At 53.4% G+C, this 22342-nt stretch overlaps 1 protein-coding gene across 3 annotated transcripts in view; it reads left to right on the top strand.

The window, feature by feature from the left end:
- Positions 1–22342, top strand: part of CLIP2 (CAP-Gly domain containing linker protein 2) — a 75489-nt gene that overhangs the window by 31127 nt on the left and 22020 nt on the right. For all 3 annotated transcript variants that reach the window (XM_027961905.2, XM_060405906.1, XM_027961904.2), the window contains exons 3-8: positions 8351–8901; positions 12554–12678; positions 14154–14367; positions 15568–15765; positions 16899–17002; positions 19177–19237. In XM_027961905.2, coding sequence (XP_027817706.1) covers positions 8351–8901; positions 12554–12678; positions 14154–14367; positions 15568–15765; positions 16899–17002; positions 19177–19237 — 1253 coding nt within the window. The remainder of the gene's footprint in view (positions 1–8350; positions 8902–12553; positions 12679–14153; positions 14368–15567; positions 15766–16898; positions 17003–19176; positions 19238–22342) is intronic.

Raw genomic sequence — 22342 nt, 5'->3', positions numbered from 1 at the left:
ATTGTCAGGAATTTTGCAAGCCAGATTCACAGCCCTTATTTAAACAATCAGATTGTGTGTGAACTTAAAATTAAGCACATTCCATTAAAAACTAAGGTAATAAATATTCCGGAGAAGGCAATGGCACCCCACTCCAGCACTCTTGCCTGGAAAATCCCATGGACGGAGGAGCCTGGTGGGCCGCAGTCCGTGGTGTCACTAAGAGTCGGACACGACTGAGCGACTTCACTTTCCCTTTCCACTTTCATGCATTGGAGAAGGAAATGGCAACCCACTCCAGTGTTCTTGCCTGGAGAGTCCCAGGGATGGGGGAGCCTGGTGGGCTGCCGTCTATGGGGTCGCACAGAGTCAGACACGACTGAAGCGACTTAGCAGCAATAAATATTCAAAACTTATGACTTCTAGTAGTACTCCTAGTAGCATTTATACCACTAATTTATACCACTAATACTACTATTGTTTTATTGGTAAAATACTACTGTTTACTCCTAGTGAGATTTTTAGCATCTATGTTTTTGAGGTTGCATGCATGCTTAGTCACTTCAGTGGGTCTGACTTTTTGCCACCCCATGGACTGTAGCCTGCCAGCCTCCTCTGTCTATGGTATTTTCCCAGCAAGAATAGTAGAGTGAGTTGCCAGCCCTCCTCCAGGGGATCTTTTTGATCCAGAGATCGAACTCACATTTTCTGCATCTCCTGTATTGTAGGCAAATTCTTTACTGCTGAGCCAGCGGGGAAGCCCGTTTTTGAGGTTGTTTATTCTATACTGGGGAGAAGGCAATGGCACCCCACTCCAGTACTCTTGCCTGGAAAATCCCATGGACGGAGGAGCCTGGTAGGGCTGCAGTCCATGGGGTTGCTAAGAGTCAGACGCGACTGAGCATCTTCACTTTCACTTTTCACTTTCTTGCATTGGAGAAGGCAATGGCAACCTATTCCAGTGTTCTTGCCTGGAGAATCCCAGGGATGGGGGAGCCTGGTGGGCCGCCGTCTCTGGGGTCGCACAGAGTCGGACACGACTGAAGCGACTTAGCAGCAGCAGCAGCAGCACTCTATATTGGAAGTACTATATATAATCTCTTCCCAACTCTCTGTTCAGTGGCATCATGCTGGCATCTTGAGATGAACCATGGGGGCAGAATTTACACTATGGGAATTGGCATAGGCTAAAAATCAGGGTTATTATTATTATTATTGGGCTGGCCAAGAAGTTCATTTGGTTTTTTCTGTAGCATCTTACAGAAAAACCAGGATGAACTTTTTGGCCAACCCAATATTACTATTATTTTCTCTTGGAGAATCAGTTAAGCCTTTCCCAGCACACCACTGGCCAGAATATCAGTGGAAAGAGATAGATGGAGACCACGCCATTGGAGAGGACCACTGGGGTTGGGCTAGAGTGGTGGAGGCAGAGGGGACCCAGTCCTGTCATGGGAGCAGGGAGCCTTGAGAGCGGCATGGACAGTGGGGCTGGGCACCACAAGGCCGGGAAGGGTCTCCTGCAGTGAATGAGGAGGATAGGGCATCCTTGCAGAAGGTTCCAGAGCCAGGGGGCGGGGGTGAGGGTCAGGAGCTGAGGGTCAGTGAGGGGTGAGGAAGCAAGAGTCCTATCGGGGGATGGAACCACTGCCTTCTAGATGCTGCTGGATGGAAAAACGCACTGCAACAAGAGCAGAGGACTGTAGCCCGCCAGCCTCCTCTGTCTATGAGTAATAAGTATCTAACTACACCCTGGCTGGTGTTCTGGACTTTTAAGTACAGTGTGTACACACACACACGTACATGCACTGGACAAAGCCTAGAAAAACAAAGCCCCCGATGTTAACTGTGATTATGTTTATATGATGGAACCCTAGGTCCTTTTTTAAAAAATCAGTAACTATTACATGTTTAAAATTTTTTCTGCAGTGTGCCTGAGTGATCCATGTAATAAACGTTTAAATAGAGAGAGAAAAGCTTGTTCTGGGAAGGAGAACGGGCGACAGCAGGAGGGGGTGAGCTGAAGGAAGGTGTTTTGTGGGCCAGGAGGGTGTGCATGCCGCACGTGGGCTCTGTCCTCTGTCGGAGGGCCGGTGTGGGGAGAGGAGAGAGGTGGCGGGGGGGTGGGTCCCAGGGAAGACCACAGGGGGATGGAGGTTTGCTTCTAAAAGGAGAAGGAGGTTCTCAGCTTTCCTCTGAAAACACAGGGAAAATGGGAAGGGCTCAGGGAAGTCCAAAGGCGGGAGGGAGACCAGGTGAACCAGAAGGTGCCTGGAGTGAGCCTCAGATTCCTGGACTGACTCCCTGCAGCCCAGGAAGTGAATATTCCATGCACCCAGCACAGAGCCGGGTGGATCCCAGTTCCGTGCGGGCTATGCAGAGTGGCTGGCACTCAGGGCCTGCTGTAGGATCCTGGCCTGGGTGGGAGAGTGGAAGCACAGCACGTTATGAGCTTCCATTTAAGTCTGAAAGACAGACATACACTTTCTGAAGATGGGATAGATCTCTAGAAGAATGAAGCAGGTAAAGGGTGCTGCAGGCAAGTGGGCTTTTAGGTGAAGCAGTCACGGAAGGCTTCTCGGGGGAGGTAAGGGAATGAACAGGTGACTGTCAGGGCAGAGGTTCAGGGAGGTGCTTCTACCCCCATTCACAGTGAGCCTCTCTCCCCAACCCTAGGCCCCTATGTCCTTCGTGCCTTCTTGCCAGGCAGGAGGTCTGGCAGTGCCAGACACTGAGTGCCAGGCCCTGAGTTGTAGCTGAGGTCCTGGTGTTCCCCACTCCTCTGGCTGAGCTGGCATTTGACTGGGTGCTCAGCGAATGGGGTACCTGGTGGCTGAGATTCAGCAGGTGTGAAAAATGCCTGTGCCCATTGGACCATAAAGAAGGCTGAGCGCTGAAAAGTTGATGCTCTCTAACTGTGGTGCTGGAGAAGGCTCTTGAGGGTCCCTTGGACAGCAAGGAGATCCAACCAGTCTATCCTAAAGAAATCAACCCTGAATTCGCTGGAAGGACTGATGCTGAAGCTGAAGCTCCAATAATTTGGCCATCTGATGGGAAGAGCCGACTCATTGGAAAAGACCCTGGTGCTGGGAAAGGTTGAGGGCAGGAGGAGAAGGGAGTGACAGAAGATGAGATGGTTGGATAGCATCATCAACTCAACGGACGTGAGTTTGAGCAAGCTCCGGGAGATAGTGAGGACAGGAAAGCCTGGTGTGCTGCATTCCATGGGGTTGCAGAGTTGGACACGACTGAGTGATTGGACAACAGCAATGGCTGCCTGGGGAGGGTGGGACCAAAGACTTCGCTGAAAAAGGCGAGGATGCACTCTCATCTGGGCAGCCCCTCCCCCCACCTTGGACCAGACCACCAGCTGCTGTCCCTCCACATCACATCCTTTAGCCCTTTTCATCAAAGCTCTACTTTGAACTTGAAACCAGCAGTCAGTTCCTTTGTGCCTGCTGTCTGGGGAAGGATCAGCTGCTAGTGTGAGGTTTAGGTCTGTCGCCGCTCTTTGCTTTCTTGGGGCTTTGCTGCTGGTCCCTGAGGGAATTAAGAGGGCAGGGAGGCCCAGGCCCTGCCTTCAAGGAGCTTCCAGAACCGCCCCAGAGGCTCAGCCCATCAGGCAGGTCTTTGACGACACGCCGGCTCCTCTGGGAGAAGAGGTGAGGCTCGAACGTCCATGCTTCCCAGAACCCTAGCAATTTCTGACCTCACCCTTCATAGTCCCCTGGGGAAACCAAGGCCCACACCTGAGAAGGGGCTTGGTCAGGCCCAGCCAGCGTGTGACGGATGGCTCCCTGGAGGGAAGGGGGCTCTGTGTGGTTGCCATGCCTTCCCCAGCTCAGGCGGCTGCCAGCTGCCCCGGGGTGAGTGGAGGATTTGATGAAGGTTTGTGCCTGACAGCCTGGGCCACCAAAGAGGAAAAACGCAGCGGAACACCCAAGTGCGGCTGCCCGGCTCCTGGCCTGGATTTTAGCAGCTGTTGAAACAACTGGGCCCTGGGCCTGTGACCCCTGGAAGGGGTGGGGTTGAGGAAGAATGGAGATTACCTGGGGGTCTGCGTGGGCTGGGACAGCTGGGAGGACAGCTGAGTAGGCAGCTTCTGGCCAAGAATAGCCACCCTGGGTGCCCCTCGACCGGGGGTCCCTGTTGTGTTCTCAGCACAGACGACAGGTAGGCTCTCACCTGGGCCATGGCTGGTCAGTTAAGCAGACATCACAAAGCCCCTCTGCTCCAGGAAGTGTTCTGGAAGCGGAGATGGGAAAGGCTCGGATGCTTGCCGAGCCCCTGTGAGGCCTGCCTTACCAGGAGGCTCTGAGCCGGACCAGCTGGGCCCAGCTCTGGCCTGGGTTGCTGTTCAATCACTGTCGTGTCTTACTCTTTGCGACCCCGAGGACTGCAGCCCGCCAGGCTTCCCTGTCTTTCACTGTCTCCCAGAGTTTGTTCAAACGCACGTCCATTGAGTTGATGATGTCATCCAACCATCTCATCTTCTGTCACCTCCTTCTCCTGCCTTCAGTTTTTCCCAGCATCAGGGTCTTTTCCAGTGAGTCAGCTCTTCCCATTAGGTGGCCAAAATATTGGACCTTCAGCTTCAGCATCAGTCCTTCCAAAGAATGTTCAAGGTTGATTTCCCTTAGGATGGACTTGTTTGACCTCCTTGCTGTCCAAGGGACTCTCAAGGGTCTTCTCCAGCACCACAGTTTGAAAGCATCAGTTCTTTGGTGCTCAGCCTTCTTTACGGTCCAGCTCTCACATCCATACATGACTACTGGAAAAACCATCGCTTTGACTAGGTGAACCTTTGTCGGAAAAGTGATGTCTCTGCTTTTTAATACGCCGGCCTGGGTAACTCTGGGCAAGTTTTGTAAACTCCATTTCCTAATCTGCAAGATACGAATATCAAAAGCACCCAGTCCATCAAGGGCATGGGGTCAGCACTCCATGAATGGTAGCTGCTGTTTTAATGATGATAACCTTGACCTCTCGTTAGCATGACCCATGGGCTACTTGGGCAGTGCTATGCAGGACCTGGGGTTGGAGCTCCATCTGATTTCTGGCTTCCTCCCGCTATGACTGCTTTTTGAGGCAGCTTTTTTTTTTTTTCCCTAAGGAAGGGACCCACCTGACCTTGCGGGGTTCCCAGTCCCCGTATGGGTGTGATCCCAGCAGAAGTTCCTGGTAACAGGATGGTCCTAGATGAGAACAGGGGACCCAGAGCTTGGCCTAGGCGTGGGGAACAGTAGGATGAAGTCAGCTGCTCCAGAGGATGGGGTGAGTCAGAGCACTTGGTCCAAGGTCACCAGAATCTCCCTGGAAGCCCTTCTTCTGCCCCCTGGGCCTTTTGTGATTTTAATTTTTTTCTAATCCTTTCTTTTGAGTATTAGTCATTCTTATCGCAATAAGAACGTTCGGCACTTGTTCACTGGTGTGGGCCAGGCACCCTTCCTAAGGCTTTCTGTGCCTCATTGCTCAGCAGCCCTGTGATGGGACCAGGCGAGGAGACTGAGGTGGGGCTCGAGAGTCTGCTTCCTTAGCCACCACAGCCTCTACCTCTGGGGATCTCAGGGCTGGGAAAGAAGAACCTTGGGGACCCACCCACCCAGGGTCCCATAAGAAACAGGACACATCCCTCTCCAGGAAGGAGTACAAGATGAGACTGTTCCCTGTTCGAAGGCAACTGTAGGGTTTGGCCAGAATCTAGGAAACTGGTCCATGCAGGGGAGTCCAAGATTAGGGTGGTTATAGTTTGGGGCTCGGCGTGGTGAGTGTTTTGTACACATTTGTTGCATGAATGGAAGTGCCCTGCACCAAGAGCCAGAGGCCTTTGGTTGGAGCTTGGCTCTGCTGCCTCTTGCCTGAGTCCCTAGATAAAACAACTGATGTCTCTGAGCCTCAGTTTCCTCATCTGTAAAACGGGATCACAAAGTCACTTCACACAGTTAACCGTGAGGGTCGTATGAGCTATTGTACGTCCGCCTCTTAGCACAGAGCATCAGTTCATGGGTACAGTCACTGTGGTTGTTAATCAAGGTCAGTAGCAAAGCTCACAGATTTCCCAGGAGCCCAGCTCACAGTTGAGAGGGAGCCCCTTGCCCCTCAGTTAAGAGCCCCATTCTGGCTGTCTAGGCCCTGGGTGGTCACGTGCTTTCCCACCACTACTAGTGCCCCAGAGGGATACCTGCCTGCTGGGCCTCGTATGTGCATCCTGCCTTGGAGTTTGTGACTTCCTCATCCTCCAGGAGCTCTGTCCTTCCAGCTTTGAGATAGCATGTAGCCAGGCCTATGGCCCTGGCCTCCTTGACCTTGGGTACCTGGAGGCTGGCGGAGCTGCTGCCTCTGTGACCCCTGTACTGGCTGCCTGTAGAAAGAACCAGAAACACAAGCATCTCTGATAGGGGCATGGCAGTGTCTGCTTGCCTTCTGTCCCCGTCTCTGTTTGACAAGCGCATCAGCCTCTGGAGTAGAAGAGAAAAAGGATGAGTCCTTCCTTGCCTGATACTTTGTCTGGCAGGAAGGAGGAGCAACCTCCGAACCTTGAGGTTTAAATGGGCAGACTTTCCAAACACCCACTTGCACACAGGGCCCTGCATGCAACCCAGGAGCCAGACATGCACGAAGCATGGTGGGTTTGAGCTCTGCTCTGTCCTTTTGTGAGTGACCAAGCCTGCCAATGCAGGAGACATGAGATGCAGGTTCCATCCCTGGGTTGGGAAGATCCCCTGGAGGAGGGTATGGCAACCCATTCCAGTATTCCTGTCTAGAGAATCCCATGGTCAGAGGAGCCTGGTGGGCTACAGTCCATAGGGTCATAAAGAGTCGGACACGACTGAAACGGCTTGGCATGCATGCACACATATATAAGCAGGTTGTCCCTGTTCTATTTTTCTGCGTTTACAGCACATCTGAGCCCAGGCCTGGGAGTCAGGCCCCCCAGAGAGGGTTTTTGTCCCCATTTCTGCTGTGTGGCCTTGGGCAAGGCCCATGCCTGAGCCTCAGGTCATTCTCTCTATAAAGAAGAGCAAAATCAGGGGACCCAGTTCAGGCCACAGAGCCTGAAGTTCAGTCCAGGAATGAGGTTAAGTGCTTGCTTCCACCTCCCACACTCCTCACCCCCTCTTTTCCTGGTCTGTGCACCCTGAGGCTTGAGCTGCAGCTTGGCGGTGGGGGAGGAGGGGAAGATACCAGGAGTGGAGTAAGAGGGTTTACTGGCTCCTTCCTTGTCCTGAGATGTCTGTGGCTAGCTATCCAGGAATAGTTGGGAGCCCAGAACTGTCTGGGGAGGAAAGTGGGGAGCACAGAGATCCCCCCGATAAGATCTGAGTCCTACATGGGGCCATGGGTGGTCTCAGATTAACAGCTGAGGGCCTGAGCCCACCAGGGTGAGGAAGTATCAGCTTGTAACCCTCCATCATGGGTTCATTCTGCCCTCAGTTGTGAGTGACCCCCAAGCAGTGAAAAGTCTTTTTTTTTTTAATTTTCTAAAATTTAAAATTTTTGAGATATTTTTTATGTGGACCATTTTTTAAGTCTTTATTGAATTTGTTGCAATATTGCTGCTCTTGTATTTTATGTTTTGGTTTTTTGACCATGGGGCTTATAGCATCTTAGGACTTCCCAGGTGGCCCTAGTGGTAAAAAACCTGCCTGCCAAAGCAGGAGATGTGAGATGCCGGTTTGATCCCTCAGTCGGGTAGATCCCCTGGAGGAGGGCACGGACAGCCCACTCCAGTATTCTTGCCTGGAGAAGCCCGGGGACAAGGAGCCTGGCGGGCTACAGTCCTTGGGGTCATAAAGAGTTGGAAACAGCTGAAGCGACTTAACACACAGGAGGTCTTGGCTCTCTGCCCAGAGATAGAACCCCCACCTCCTGCATTGGAAGGCGGAGTCTTAACCACTGGGCCACCAGAAGTCCTCCATAACTTTTTTTGGGGGAACGGGCTGGTGAGGGGGGAGGGTGGACCACACCATGGGGCTTGCAGGATCTCAATTTACCCACCAGAGATTGAACCTGGGCCCTGTCAGTGAGAGGCCATAATCCTAACCACTGGGACACCAGGGAACTCCCTATAACTCTATTTATTTACTTATTTAGTTTGGGTGGAAAGCCTTCTGAGGAGCCACTGTCCCGAGCATTCCATCCCTAGAATCTTCCAGAGGGGTTGGCAGAGTAGGGGATACCCACACGGCCCAGGAGCCATGAGACCCGCCCTAAGCCCCACTCCCAGCCCCATCTGCCTCAGTTTCCCCATCGGTCAGCCGGCACCGGCCCCCTCCCAGCCAGACCGCGCTCTGTGGGGGCGCCGAGGTCCAGCCCACCAACCTCTCCCCGGACCCGAGCCCTAACCGCCACTTCTGTCCTGTCTCCACAGGCTCCCCCCTGCACAAGCAGGCTTCGGGCCCCCCGGCCGCGGCCCCCGCCGCCCCCGAGAAGCCCGGCGCCAAGGCGGCCGAGGTGGGCGACGAGTTCGCCGGGGACTTCGTGGTGGGCGAGCGCGTGTGGGTGAACGGCGTGAAGCCGGGCGTGGTGCAGTACCTGGGGGAGACGCAGTTCGCGCCCGGCCAGTGGGCAGGCGTGGTGCTGGACGAGCCGGTGGGCAAGAACGACGGCGCGGTGGGCGGCGTGCGCTACTTCGAGTGCCCGGCCCTGCAGGGCATCTTCACGCGGCCCTCCAAGCTCACGCGGCAGCCCGCGGCCGAGGGCTCGGGCAGCGACGCCCACTCGGTCGAGTCGCTGACCGCCCAGAACCTGTCACTGCACTCGGGCACCGCCACGCCGCCGCTCACCAGCCGCGTCATCCCCCTGCGGGAGAGCGTCCTCAACAGCTCGGTCAAGACCGGCAACGAGTCCGGCTCCAACCTCTCGGACAGCGGCTCTGTGAAACGCGGCGACAAGGACCTGCGCCTGGGAGACCGCGTGCTGGTGAGTCCCTGCCCCCGCCCCCACCCCACGTGGGCGAGCTGGATTCCCCACCCTGGGCAGGGACGGGGACCCACGGGGCTCGGGTGGGTTCAGGCTGGGGCACCCACACCTGGTCAGAACCACAGAGGGACCAGCGAGACAAGAGAAGCGGGGGGTGGGGGGCGGGCCTGGAGACTGTTGCTGTGTGACCCTGGGCAAGTGTCTTAACCTTTCTGGGCCTGTAGTTAGTTTTTTAAGGAGCCTCCATACTCTTCTCCATAATGGTTGTACAATTTACAGTCTGTGGATTGTCTTTTCATTTTGTTTATGGTTTCCTTTGCTGTGCAAAAGCTTGTAAGTTTAATTAGATCCCATTTGTTTATTTTTGTTTTTATTTCTGTTGTTCTAGAAGGTGGATCAAAAAAGATCTTGCTGTGATTTATGTCAAAAAGTGTTCTGCCTGTGTTTTCCTTTAAGAGTTTTATAGTGTCCAACCTTACATTAGTAATCCAATTTGAGTTTATCTTTGTGTATGGTGTTAGGGAGTGTTCTAATTTCATTCTTTTACATGTAGCTGTTCAGATTTCCCAGCACGACTTATTGAAGAGACTGCCCTCTCTCCACTGTATATTCTTGCTTCCTTTATCATAGATTAGATGACCACGGATGTGTGGGTTTATCTCTGGGCTTTCTATCTTGTTCTATTGATCTATATTTCTGTTTTGTGCCAGTACCGTATTGTCTAGATTAGTGTAACTTTGTCATAGTCTGAAGTCAGGGAACCTGATTCCTCCAGCTTCGTTTTTCTTTCTCAGGATTGCTTTGGCTATTCGAGGTCTTTGGGGAACACAGAGAATTTTTAGGGCAATGAAACTATTCTGTATGATACTGTAATGGTGGGTACGTGTCATATATTTCTTGGGAATTCCCGGGCAATCCAGTGATTGGGACGTCACTCTTTCACTGCCGAGGGCCCAGGCTTGATCCGTGGTTGGAGAACTAAGATCCTGCAAGCCGCATGACATGGTCCAAAAAGAAATATATATATATATACAAAGATCATCCCATAATTATAAAAGTATCTGCCTCAGGCGGCTTCTGAGAGAAACACTGATTGCTTTTCTGCTTTCCCTGCAGCTGCCTGTGGACCTGGTTGCCCTGGGTTTCGAGCTCTATGGCTACCATCTTTTCTCCTGTTCTCTTTGTCTTTGGAGCTTAATACCTTAAAGAAAAGTCCCTTCACTGTCTTTCTAGTGCAAATTGAAGAAAGGGTGAAAATAAATGTGTGTATTTATCTACCACGTTTGTGTTAGTCGCCCAGTTGTGTCTGGGTGTTATGCGGCCCCAGAGACTGTAGCTTGCCAGGCTGCTCTGTCCATGGAATTCTCCAGGCAAGAATGGCGGAGTGGGTAGGCATTCCCTTCTCCAGGGGATCTTCCCGACCCAAGGATCAAACCTGGGACTTCCTGCGTTGCAGGCACATTCTTTGCCGTCTGAGCCACCAGGGAAGCCCCTACCATAGTTATATGAACCAAAACAGGACTTTCTAAAGGTTACCTTCTCTGACACCCCTAAGTATGCCTCAGGTGTGTGCCCTCAAAGGAACCAGCTCCATGATTAAAACTCACTTCATTCGCACCATTTCTTAAGGATCAGCTATGCCCCAGACACACTGAAGATGTGAATTCTAAACTTCTTAACTCAGTAGTTCTCTGGCGGCCTAATGGGTAAGATTTGGTGCTTTCACTGGCTTGGCCCAGTTTCAACCCCTGGTCAAGGAACTAAGATCCTGCAATTTTTTTTTTTTTCAGATAGGCAAAAGCTCAAATATTTTATTTCCTCTTACACCTCTTCTTAGAAAGCAGTGGAAGGCTCTACCAAAATAAGTGCATAAACCAAGAAAAAAAGAAGAGATTGCATCCAAGAAATGGGAAATCCAGCCTAGGAGGGAAGAAGAGGGACTCCTCAGGGCGATGGTGACAGGTGGCCTTGGAGTGGTGGCCACCCAGCAGAGGGACTCCCAGCTCCAGGAGAGTCTTCTCCAGAAAGAACCTGATAGAGTTCTCAATGCCTCTGCATGTCTTGGCAGGAGATTTTAGAGGACTGAGAGAGTTTGGGGTTAACCTGCTGTGAAAACCTAACAAACAATCATAGAAGACAGTTGTTATCTGTAGGGAAACTTGGTCATGGGAAGGAAAAGTTTCTGTATCCACCCATCCGTGTCTGTGACTAGTGTTTACCTAAGTCCCAGCACCGCCAGCCTGGAGTCTGATCAAAATGAAGCTGTTGATGTGTGGGAAGAGTGGAGAGCCAGTAGGGGTGGGTTCAGCCTCCCCTTCTTTGATGGGAAGTCAATGGATTTCACCCCAAACTGAACAACTGACAAGTAGCAACGTAAGCATGTCAACTAGAAATATGCCGTCAACACCAAAAACTTCATCATAGAGAGTTAAAGTGCTTCTGGGGGAGGTAGAGAAATTCCTGGGGCTTTTTAAGGCTTTGAAAGTATTTCCTATGTATATGTGTGTGTTAGTCCCTCAATCGTGTCCAACTCTTTGTGACCCCATGAACTGTAGCCCACCAGGCTCCTCTGTTCATGGGATTTCCCAGGCAAGAATACTGGGGTAGGTTGCTATTTCCTTCTCCAGGGGATCTTCCCCACCCAGGGATCGAACCCAGGTCTCTCGCACTGCAGGCAGATTCTTTACCCTCTGAGCCACCAGGGAAGCCCCTTTATGTATTTATGTAAACTTAACTAAAAGTTTTTTAAACCATTTTTTACAGTAATATTCCTGATTACTGGCCTGGTCTATGAGTTTTTTTAACTGTGATAAAATACACATAATAGGCAGGTGGGATGAACTGGGAGATTGAGGTTGACATATACACTATATACTACTATGTATAAAATCGAAAACTGAGACCCTACTGTCCAGCACAGGGAACTCTACTCCGTGCTCTGTGCTGACCTAAATGGGGAGGAAATCCAAAACAGAGGAGATATATGTATGTGTATAGCTGACTCACTTTGCTGTACAGCAAAAATTAACACCACATTGAAAAGCAGCTGTACTCCAGTAAAAATTAATTTTAAAAATAAAAATATATATATATATAACATTTACCTTCTTAACCATTTCTGAGTACAATTCAGTGATGTTAAGTAACAGATTCATGTTGTTGTAGTACAACAGATCTCTTTTATCTTGTGAAACTGAAACTCATTCCCATTGAACAATAACCCCATTTCCCCTTCCACCCAGCTCCTGGCAACCCCTATTCAAGCCATTTTTTAAGGATAACATTTATTGAGCTCTTGTATGTACCAGACACTGCACAAATAGTACTTAATCCTCACCAGAGCCCTTTTGACAGATGAAGCAGGGCTAAAGCTCAGAGAGGTTAGGTAACTGGCCCAAGCTCACACAGCTTGTAAGTGGCAGCGTTTGAATACAAGTCTGTCTTTCTGACTCCAGAGCTCTTGCTCAGGACAGCCTTAGGAAGCACTGGTTATACCTGTATCCCTCCCAGCTGTCCTTGAGCTCCCTCCATCTCTCCTAAACCTTGCATACTGGAAGGGAGGGCTGGGATGAGCCTGGGCGCCTGGGTACCAGTGCCATCTCTTCTCTTCCCACTGCATCCTCTGGACCCGAGCCTCTCTGTGTGCCAACAGGTTGGTGGGACGAAGACTGGCGTGGTGCGGTATGTGGGGGAGACAGACTTTGCCAAGGGCGAGTGGTGTGGCGTGGAGCTGGACGAGCCCCTTGGGAAGAACGATGGGGCGGTGGCAGGTACCAGGTATGGTGGGCTTTCCCTGGGCAGGAGGAAGGGGGGCATCCTCTTCTGGGATGGGTGCAGGGGACGGGGTTGGGCATCTGAGGATGCCAGTGTTGAGCATCCGGTGGCTGTGCCTGATACCATGTATAGGTGCTGCCGTAGCAGCTCATGGAAGCAGGTGGTGGGACTGTCACTCCCATTTTATAGATGAGATAACCAAGGCCAGAGAGGGCGTTTCTCAAGATCACGCAGATAGTCACGAGCAAGTGCTAGGAGAGTCATCTGTCCCTGTGTCCCTTTCCCCATGCCACCTTGGCTAAGTGCAGTGGGAGTACCAGAAAAGGAGAGGCAGTGGTCCCTGCCTTCTGGGAGAGGCCCTGGGTGACGCGGGAAATAATCAGTGCTTGGTGCTCTACAGTCAAGGTTAGGCTCACAGCTAGGTCCCAGGTTTCTCAGCATCTCTAATTAAAGGGAATTGACTGTCAGGAATTCTCGATCGAGAGGGTCTAAGGCTGTTCCTGGGCCCATTGGGGATGGGAAGGGCGATGTGATGAGTGAGCAGTGTCTGGGGTGTGGGGCTAAGTGGAGGTGGCCCATGAGCCTGTTTTTATCCCTGGGCTGGATTCTGTGCTCCAAGTGAGGCTGGGACAGCTCTGAGAGGGAAGGTCTGCTAGGCTGGGGGCTCAGCCTGAACAAAGACCTGAATGCAGGAAGTGGCAGGATGGCGTGGCAGTTTCATGGTGAGCCAGAAACTGTGCAGGACTAGTTCCTGGTCCCGTGTGGAATCCGCTGCCAGAGAGGTTTTGAGAGAAGATGCTCCAGAGTTTCCATGACAACACTTGCCTTCCAGTTTTCAAGGCGAATGTTTCTCTCAACTGACTCTTGCATTCAGAATTCAGAGGAAGATTGGTCAGCATCCCCCACCCCACCCCTAAGGTGCTTGCTTCCCATTTCTGCTTCTCCATGCAGGGAGCTCCATGGGCAGAGAGCCTTGGCTCTGGGAGTGGTCCAGGGGCAGCTGTGAGAATAGGGCTGTAGATATGGCTGGGGGCCTCTGGTATGTGAGCTGAGCCAAAACACTGAGGGCTTTGGAGTCCACTGGATCCACTCTCAACTTTGCCAGTTAACCAGCTGTGCGACTATGGCAGGTTGCTTAACCTCTCTGAGCCCACATCTCATTTGTGAAAAATGGATTACCATAGAGTGGTTGGGGGATTGAAATGAGCATTTATGAAAAGGGACTGGCATAGAACAGGTGTTCATCGATTGTTATCCCCCCATTCCCCAGAAATATGTCCAGTGGCTTTGCAGAATAGCAGACCCTCCTCACCTCTGTTCCTTTTCTGGGAGTCCTGTCTATTGGTCTTAGGGTATGGGTGATGGGTCCCCAAGGAGGAACCTCTCTCTCTTTGCTGGGCTCTGACAAGGTGGGGAAGGCAGGCCAGGCTCCAGGCTGTGGGGTGGTAATGGCAGCGTGGTCTCTCCTGCCCCTCCAGGTACTTCCAGTGCCCACCCAAGTTTGGTCTCTTTGCACCCATCCATAAGGTGATCCGCATCGGCTTCCCGTCCACCAGCCCGGCCAAGGCCAAGAAGACCAAGCGCATGGCCATGGGTGTGTCGGCGCTGACCCACAGTCCCAGCAGCTCCTCCATCAGCTCCGTCAGCTCCGTGGCCTCCTCCGTGGGCGGCCGGCCCAGCCGCAGTGGCCTGGTAAGCATGGGGGACTGGGGAGGGCTACCCTGGTGTGTATATGGGGATGTGGAGGGTGGGGCCGTAGAGATTCAGGCATCCTCTGACTTGCTCTGGTTCTAGGCATCTGTCAGTTTTGAGGTGTTTTTTTTTTTTTTCTTTAAATATTTAATAGAAGTTTCTATAAAAGAACATGGAAACTTGGTAACTTAGGCTCTTAAACTGAAATATACATTTCAGGTGCTAAGGTAGAAGTTTGGAGTTTTTAACAAAGATGAAAGTGTAAGGATTTCTCTGGTGGACCAGTCGCTAAGACTCCAGGCTCCCAATTCAGGGGCCCCAAGTTCAATCCCTGGTCAGGGAACTAGATCCCACATGCTGCGACTAAGACCTGGTGCAGTCAAATGAAGAAATAAATAATTTTTTTTTTTTTTAAAGAAAGTGTAAGGATTTCTCTGATGGACCAGTGGTTAAGAATCTGCCTGCCAATGCAGGGGACATGGGTTCAATCCTTGGTCTGGGAACTAAGATTCCCACAGGTCACAGGGCAATTAAATCCGTGAGCCACAACCACTGAGCCCACAGGCCACAACTAGAGAGTAGCCCCCCACTCACCACAACTAGAGAAAGCCCGAGTGCAGCAACCAAGCGCCCATGTGCCACAACCAGCACCACCAACAAATAAACAATTTTTAAAAAGAAAGGGTACACTTTTGTAACAGAGAAATTGACCCATTTACATTTATTGTTATTTTTCTATTACTGATGTGTCACTAGTCTAAAACCCTTTCCTAGGAATTAAAGAAGGTCATACAAATGCAGAGTAGGTAATACAGGTGGAGGGCAAGCAGTTTAGAAAGGCTGGTACCTCACCTGGGGTGAGGAAAGAAGGTGAGGTTGCTGTGCAGAGCTCTGTCTACACGGGCTTCCTCCTAGTCCAGGAGAAGGTAGCCCAACCTGGGCCGCCTCCTCCCTGCCATGAGGTAGGGAGGAGCCCCAGGGGCTGTAACTCTCCTGGGAGCGGGGAGTTCCCTGGATCTCAAACGTCACGATTCCCTCCACGTAACTAGGCAGAGCGTCTGGGGCCCTGGGAAGGGGAGGAGCCGGACCCTAGGAGTCCAGGCACTTGGGCCCCATGTCCCCCAGCCTGTGGGGTAACTGGAGGTTGTCTGGATGGAGCTCCACACCCCTGAGTCCCGCCTGCTCGGTGCCTCCCTGCAGCTCACCGAGACCTCCTCACGCTACGCCCGCAAGATCTCGGGCACCACGGCCTTGCAGGAGGCGCTGAAGGAGAAGCAGCAGCACATAGAGCAGCTGCTGGCTGAACGGGACCTGGAGCGGGCCGAAGTGGCCAAGGCCACGAGCCACATCTGTGAGGTGGAGAAGGAGATCGCCCTGCTCAAGGCGCAGCACGAGCAGGTGGGCGGGCGGGTTGGGCGGTGGGGTCCCCAGCGGCCTCCTCGGGCCAGTCTTGTCCATCCCTCACGCTCAGAGAGGAGAACTCGGGGTGTGCAAAAGACACTGAGATGCGGGTTACCAACCTCCCCCGTCCTCCTGGTGATTTTCCTTCCAGTGGCAGGTCCACATTCCTCCAGAACCTGGATACAGACTTGCGTATCCTGCTTTTTCCCACTTCCTATAGTGTGAGCAGGGCTTCCCTGGTGGCTCAGACGGTAAAGAATCCGCCTGCAATGTGGGAGACCAGGGATCAATCCCAGCCTCAGCAAGATCCCCTGGAGAAGGGAATGACAACCCACTCCAGAATTCTTGCCTGGAGAATCCCAAGGGCAGAGGAGCCTGGCGGGCTACAGTCCGTGGAGTCGCAAAGAGTCGGACCTGACTGAAGCGACTGACACACATAGCCCGAGCATGATTTCTAGGTCATGGAAAATTCTTCCCCATTTGAACGGCTGCATTGCCATCTATCACAGGCTGTGTCCTTACCCACATGGCCTGTTCCCTGCTGGTGTTCACGTGGTTTTTCAATTCCTCACTTTTTCTAAATAATTTCTAATACTGAATTTGGGGGGGGGGCACAGATGTCCACATTTCAGACCGCGTTTCTGAGCAGATTCCTGGGCTGGGTTTGAGGGAAGGAAGGCGTCACCCATCACCTCGATTCTGCCGCCATCACATGTCTCTTCTTCCCTAGCGCTTGTCCTCTACCTGGGAGCTCCCTCCTGGGCCCCTGTCCCCATTTGGAGCCTGGCTCCATCTTCCCTTGGGTTCTGGAATTATTAAGGCCAAGCTCACATATGTGCTGTGATGGGGGCATTCACAAGACAGAAGGTCTTATAGGCCCTCAAGGGTGGAGGGAGAGGGCAGGTCCTGGGGCAGGTGGGCCTGAGGTTCCCGCTGCGTGAGGCTGGCCCTCTGCCCTCACATCTAGACCCACAGTTCCTGCCTGACTGGGCTGGAGGGGGAGTAGGGGTGGCTGGGATCCCAGGCCTGCCTCCTCGCGTCTCCCCTGCCGCTCCCCATCCCTCCCCACCCCGGCTCCCCATCCCCCAGGAGGAGGCTGACCCTGTCCGGGCCCTCGGCTTGGGGCCCAGTATGTTGCAGAAGCAGAAGAAAAGCTGCAGCGGGCCCGGCTCCTGGTGGAGAGCGTGCGGAAAGAGAAGGTGGACCTGTCCAACCAGCTGGAGGAGGAGAGGCGGTGCGTGGCGCCCCGGGGGGGGGACACTCCCAGAGCCTCGCTGAGGATGGCTTGGGACCAGAAGGTCCAAACCCCACCTCCCTGCCGTGCACCGGCTGTGTCGCCTGGGCTGGTGACACGAGTCGGGCGGGCCTCAGTCCTCCCATCTGCGTGGGGTGATGACCCCCACCTCTGCAGGCTGTTGGGAGGACTTGCAAGGTAACCCCAGTGACGCGCCCGACAACAGCTCTGAGCATGTGGGAGACATCGTGTCTGTCACTGCTTTCCTTCCTGACATGGGGGTCACCATTCCTGCCCTGCCTGGCTTGTGCACCATCATGAGAACACCCAGGGAGGGCAGTTGCGGGGGACCTTTCACTAGGGAGACGTGTACCCCACGTGCCCACGCCATGACCCAGTTCAGTACAGGGAATACCCGCCTCTGCTGCAGGCAGGTCCTGCCAGTGGAGCGTGCAGCCTGTGTCCTGAAGCTTCATTTCCATTTCATGTGTCAGGAAACTGAGGCTCAGAAGCAGCAGGGAAAGGCCACTGGAAACACCTTGTACCTGGGGGTCAGCCCCCGGGCTGGGTGCTTTACCTACACCGTCCCTCTGTCTTACTATTAACCCAGGGAGGTAGATGAGAAAACTGAGGCTCAGAGCAGGGAAGGGACTCAACTGAGGTCACTAGTCTTGTTAGTGGTGCCCCTGGCTGTTTGTGACCTGCCATAGTGGTGAGTGGGGTTTGTGTTCCCTCTGTGTGGGGTCTCTGGGCTGACTTGGTCCTGGAACAGCTGGTGGGGTTCAGAGCCCACAAGGGCCAGGGTTTCCTTTGGTCCAGGAGCCTCTCTTTGTCTCCGAGCTGCTGACATACAGATTTCTGCAGCAGCTTCTGCTCCTTCTGTGCAGTAGGCAGCCCCCAGCCCCAGCCCCCCACCTCCCCCAACTTGGGTCTGCTCTTGGGCTTTCAGCCCAGGCATGTGCTCCAGGGGCTGTTGTTACTGTCTGACTCTGGGAGAGGAGGGCTTATTTATATCTGCCTGAGACCGACGGCAGGGCCCACACAACTGGTTCCCATGGCAACGCGCCTGATGCCAACAAACAAAAACAGATCCTTGAGACATCGTGGGAGTTGCGTTCAGGAAGTCCTGGGTACAAGGGCCAGCATTGCCCAGCGCTTGCTGTGTGACCTTGGGCAGGTCACTGGCCCTTTCTGGGCCTCAGTTTCATCCTCTGTGTGCTGAGAGCCATCACGAGGCCCCAGGAGCAGCCGCTTTGTGAGCTGTAACGTGCCTGTGTCTCTCCCCGCTGCTCTCTTGGGGGTGGGTGGGTGGGTGGGTGAGTGTACTTGAGGGTGGGCCCCACACCTGCAGCAGAGCCCTTGGGGCCCTCCACATCAGGGAGCAGCCCAAGTGGTGGGGGCTGGAACTCTGGGCCCTGATTCTGAGTGGAGGGAGTGAAGATGGGGTCAGCAGGGGAAGAAGCCCACCCTCCCTCCTTCCCCATAGACTGTTTCATGCAGCCTATCTGCTCCCTGCTATGATGAAAACAGAGCTGATTCTGCTTCACTTACTATCCATTCTATCATTTATCCCCACAACCACCCTAGAGGGGAAAGGTGCTGCATTAAACACAGCTATTTTGCAGGAGAAGAAAGGATTTATTACTTGCAGCAAGTAAGGAGAACACCGGGGATCTTTTCCTTAAGCAATGTCTCCTTTGCACTCCTATTTTAGAGAAGTCCATGTTCTCTGTGTAGAGCCTGGACCAGGAAGTTGGGAGGGCTGGGGGTTTCCAGGAGGCTCCGCCCCCATCAGCCATGAGGCTCTGGGACAGTACCTTCTGGGTACTCTGAATGTGGACTCGCAGCTTCTGGTGGCCTTGGCTCTCTCTGCCATTGCTGACTTGGCAAAGCCCACCCCTCTGGGTAGGGGTCACTTATGGGCTTCCCTGATGGCTCAGCAGGTAAAGAATCCACCTGCAATGCAGGAAACATGGGTTCAATGCCTGAGTCAGGAAGATCCCCTGGAGGAGGAATTGACAGCCCGCCCCAGGATTCCTGCCTGGAGAATCCCATGGACAGAGGAGCCTGGTGGGCTACAGTCCAGGGGGTCGCAAGGAGTCATACACGACTGAGCAGGAGAATGGACGGACCCCTCTGGGTGAAGCCTGCTCAGCCCCCTCTCCCCCCCGCAGGAAGGTGGAGGACCTGCAGTTCCGAGTGGAAGAGGAGTCCATCACCAAGGGAGACCTGGAGGTAATGGTCAAAGGCCCTCAAATTTCCCCCTAGGCTTGCACCCCAGGATCAGTCCTCAAAGGGAAAATCGTCATGAGGTCCAGGCAGCAACTCTGAGCCCTGTGGGAGGGGACCATGGGGACCGTGAGGTAGACAAACTGGGGAAGAGTCAAAGGTCATACCCTGGGAGCGTGGGGAGGGGCCCCGCCACGAGAGACTCGGGCATCAGCAGTCGAATGGCTCAGCTCCAGGAACCCCAGAGGGGCCATGCTTCCTGGGTCAGCAGCTGGGTGGGAGGGACCCAGGGAGTCCACAGAGCTGGGCCTGAGGACATGGCGGCTGGGCTCCCTGTCCCTTCTTTCTCGGGCAGTAGCCCTAGAGGTGTTCCCTGGGCCCTCCGTTCATCTTGAATTCCAGCTAAAACTTTGGCTGGGAATAGTTTGTGCTAGAGTCACAGAATTTATAGATGGGAAAACAGGCTCAGAAAGGCAGAAGGGACTCACCCAGTCATGGCGCACCTCAGCAGCCTCTGGGACCAGGACCCAGGACTCCTGACTCCCGAGTGTAGCCCGTAAGGATGGCCAGTGATAGCACCTCTTCAAGTCCCACCACCTGGCTAAGGGGTCTGGGCACTAGTGGAATTTCACACTCCCTCTTCAATCCCACCCACCCTTTCTGAGCTGAGGGATGGAGGACATTCACTCAATTAATAAAGCACCTAAGGACCCCTGCCACCCAAGAGAGACACCAGCCCTCCTCACCAAACCGCCTGGAGTCTGCAGGGCTCACTAGGCCTGCTCACAGTTGGGTGGGTAGGAATGCCTTTCTGCCATGACCCTCCCTGCCCCCTGGGAGGTGACAGAAAATGTGGACTCCCGGAGCCCTCAGATGAGGCAGAGGGCAGTCAGCTCAGTCCCTCTCCACATTCCAGTCCTGACCCTAACTGGTCTTGGGCAGCCGTTTCCTCTCCCCAGACCTCCATTTGCTCCTGTTAAATGAGGAGGTTGAACCAGGTCACTGATTTCCCAGCTTAAGAATTCGTCACCCAGTAGGTGTGTTCAGACCCAGAACTCTGGACCCAAGTGGCCGTACAGTAGGTCTGGGTGGGATCCAAGGGTTTGCATTTCTAATGAGTTGCCAGGTGATGCTGACCTGGGAACCACACTTTGGGAATCACTGCAATGGATCTTTTCTGAGCTCCGACGTGAAACTACGGTTTCTGATTTTGTGAAAGAGCTGTGTTAAAACCCCTCTGACTTCCAGCATTCAGCAAAATTGTACAAATGGCTGTTCTATCCCTGAATGACCCTGGCTGGGGAGGGATGTGTGTGATCTAGAGTCACTGATGGCTGCCCCTGTTGGGATGGGTTTTGCTGCCTGAGCTTAAAGAATGGCTACTGGGGCACAACCTGGTGTAGGAACCCCAGCCTGGCATCCGGTGTTCCAATATAAGTTTGTCACTTAGCCAAGGGGCCAGTTATGTGGTTGACATTTGGCAAGCTCTTCTGTGGGGTGGCTGCCCTCCCAAAGGGACTGGGGGTGGAGGTCGCTCCCGGGAAAAGCACCTGTGATTGCAAAGACATCTGGTAACTGCTAACTTCAGTCATCACGGGGGTGGGGGGTGAGTGGGCGGGTTACTAAAAGGCTGCAGGGAAATCTCACAGCACCGAGGGCAGACAGTTCAGAGAACTGGAAGGAGGAGCAGCATCAGAAACGGAGTCTCTTCCCCCCTCACTCGCCTCCCTCTTCTCGTGACTCCTGGTCAGTCTGTCTGTCTCTCACTGTGTCTGCAGATCTCTTGACACATCTCCCTTCTGCCCTGACATCCACCTGCCCGCCCCGCCTAGGCTCCAGCACTTACTGCCTCCCAGCTGTCCTCTTGAGAGAATCTGATTGGTCCAAGGCTAGCCAATGGGCTGTCTTGCTTTGGATCGGGTGCCCACCCCAGACCCAATCAGCCCTGGCTGAGAGAGGAGGGGGGGTGGGGCAAACGGTGACGGACAGTTAGTTCAGTCCAAGGGCAGTGGAGTCCCATTGCTGCTGTTTCTGTTGTGACCATATTCGTGGCAACCGGAAGGCACATGGAGCCAAGTCCCTCTCATCCCCACCCATATGAAAGTCAAAAATAAGCCCCCAGAACACCTCCTTGAGCTCCTCCTAGGACCCCTCCAGCTACGTGACCCCATTTCTCTGCTTGTCCTCCCTCCCCCGACTATGCGAGATGTCCCATGACTACCTCTCACCGCCTTTCTGACCTTGACTGTCGGCCTGTCCAGGGGCTCAGTCTGTGGCTTCACTCGCTGAGAGCGTCCAGTCTGTGGCATTAAATGCCCTTTATAAGCCCACGATTTCCTTGGTCCTCCCCCAAACTCCGCACCAGCACACCCACAGGACATCTCCACCAGGAGGAGCAAGTGATAGGTATTTCTAGTACTTTCTGGGGCTGCAGAAGGAAAAACTCACAATTCAGCAGCAGCTCCAGACAACACACATCGATGCTCTCACAGTGCTGGAGGTCAGAAGTCTGAAGTCGAGGTATGGGCAGGGTCAATTCCATGCCTCTCTCTCAACTCTGGTAGGATTGCTGGCAGCCGCTTGTGTTCCTCGGCTTGTCGTGGCATCCCTGCCTCCGTGGTCACCTGACCTTCCTCCCTGTGTGTCCCTGTGTCTCTTCACATGACCTTAAAAGGAAGTTATCAGGCCCACCTTAATCCAGGATGACTTCATCATAACTGTTTACATGTGCAAAGACAAGGTCACCTTCTGAGGTTCTGAAGTAGACAGGAAATTTGGGGACTTCTCATCCAGGGGGCTTGTGTTATTGTTCTGTTGATTAAATAGCATCTCGCTGTTATTTTTCATTGGCTTGGGAACACCCACTGAAATGGGAAGGGACGGAACTCAGAATCAGCTGTTTGTTGGGAACTGGCTGTGCAGCTTGAGGCCTGGAGGGAGATGAAAAGGGGCGACGACCTTCAGGAGCCCCTTGTGCAGTTGGGGTAACTCCCTGCCGGCTCCCCGCCATTGATTGATAACACCAGCCCTCTGTTACATGAAGGGCGTCCCAAGGCAGAGACTTTGTGCTTTGGAGTAGGATAGACACTGTGCATTCAAGGAGAAGAGGAA

Source organism: Ovis aries, chromosome 24, assembly GCF_016772045.2.
Source record: "Ovis aries strain OAR_USU_Benz2616 breed Rambouillet chromosome 24, ARS-UI_Ramb_v3.0, whole genome shotgun sequence".
Lineage (NCBI taxonomy): Eukaryota > Metazoa > Chordata > Mammalia > Artiodactyla > Bovidae > Ovis > Ovis aries.
The sequence above is the reverse complement of the archived record's forward strand: the minus strand, read 5'-3'. Positions and strand labels throughout refer to the sequence as shown.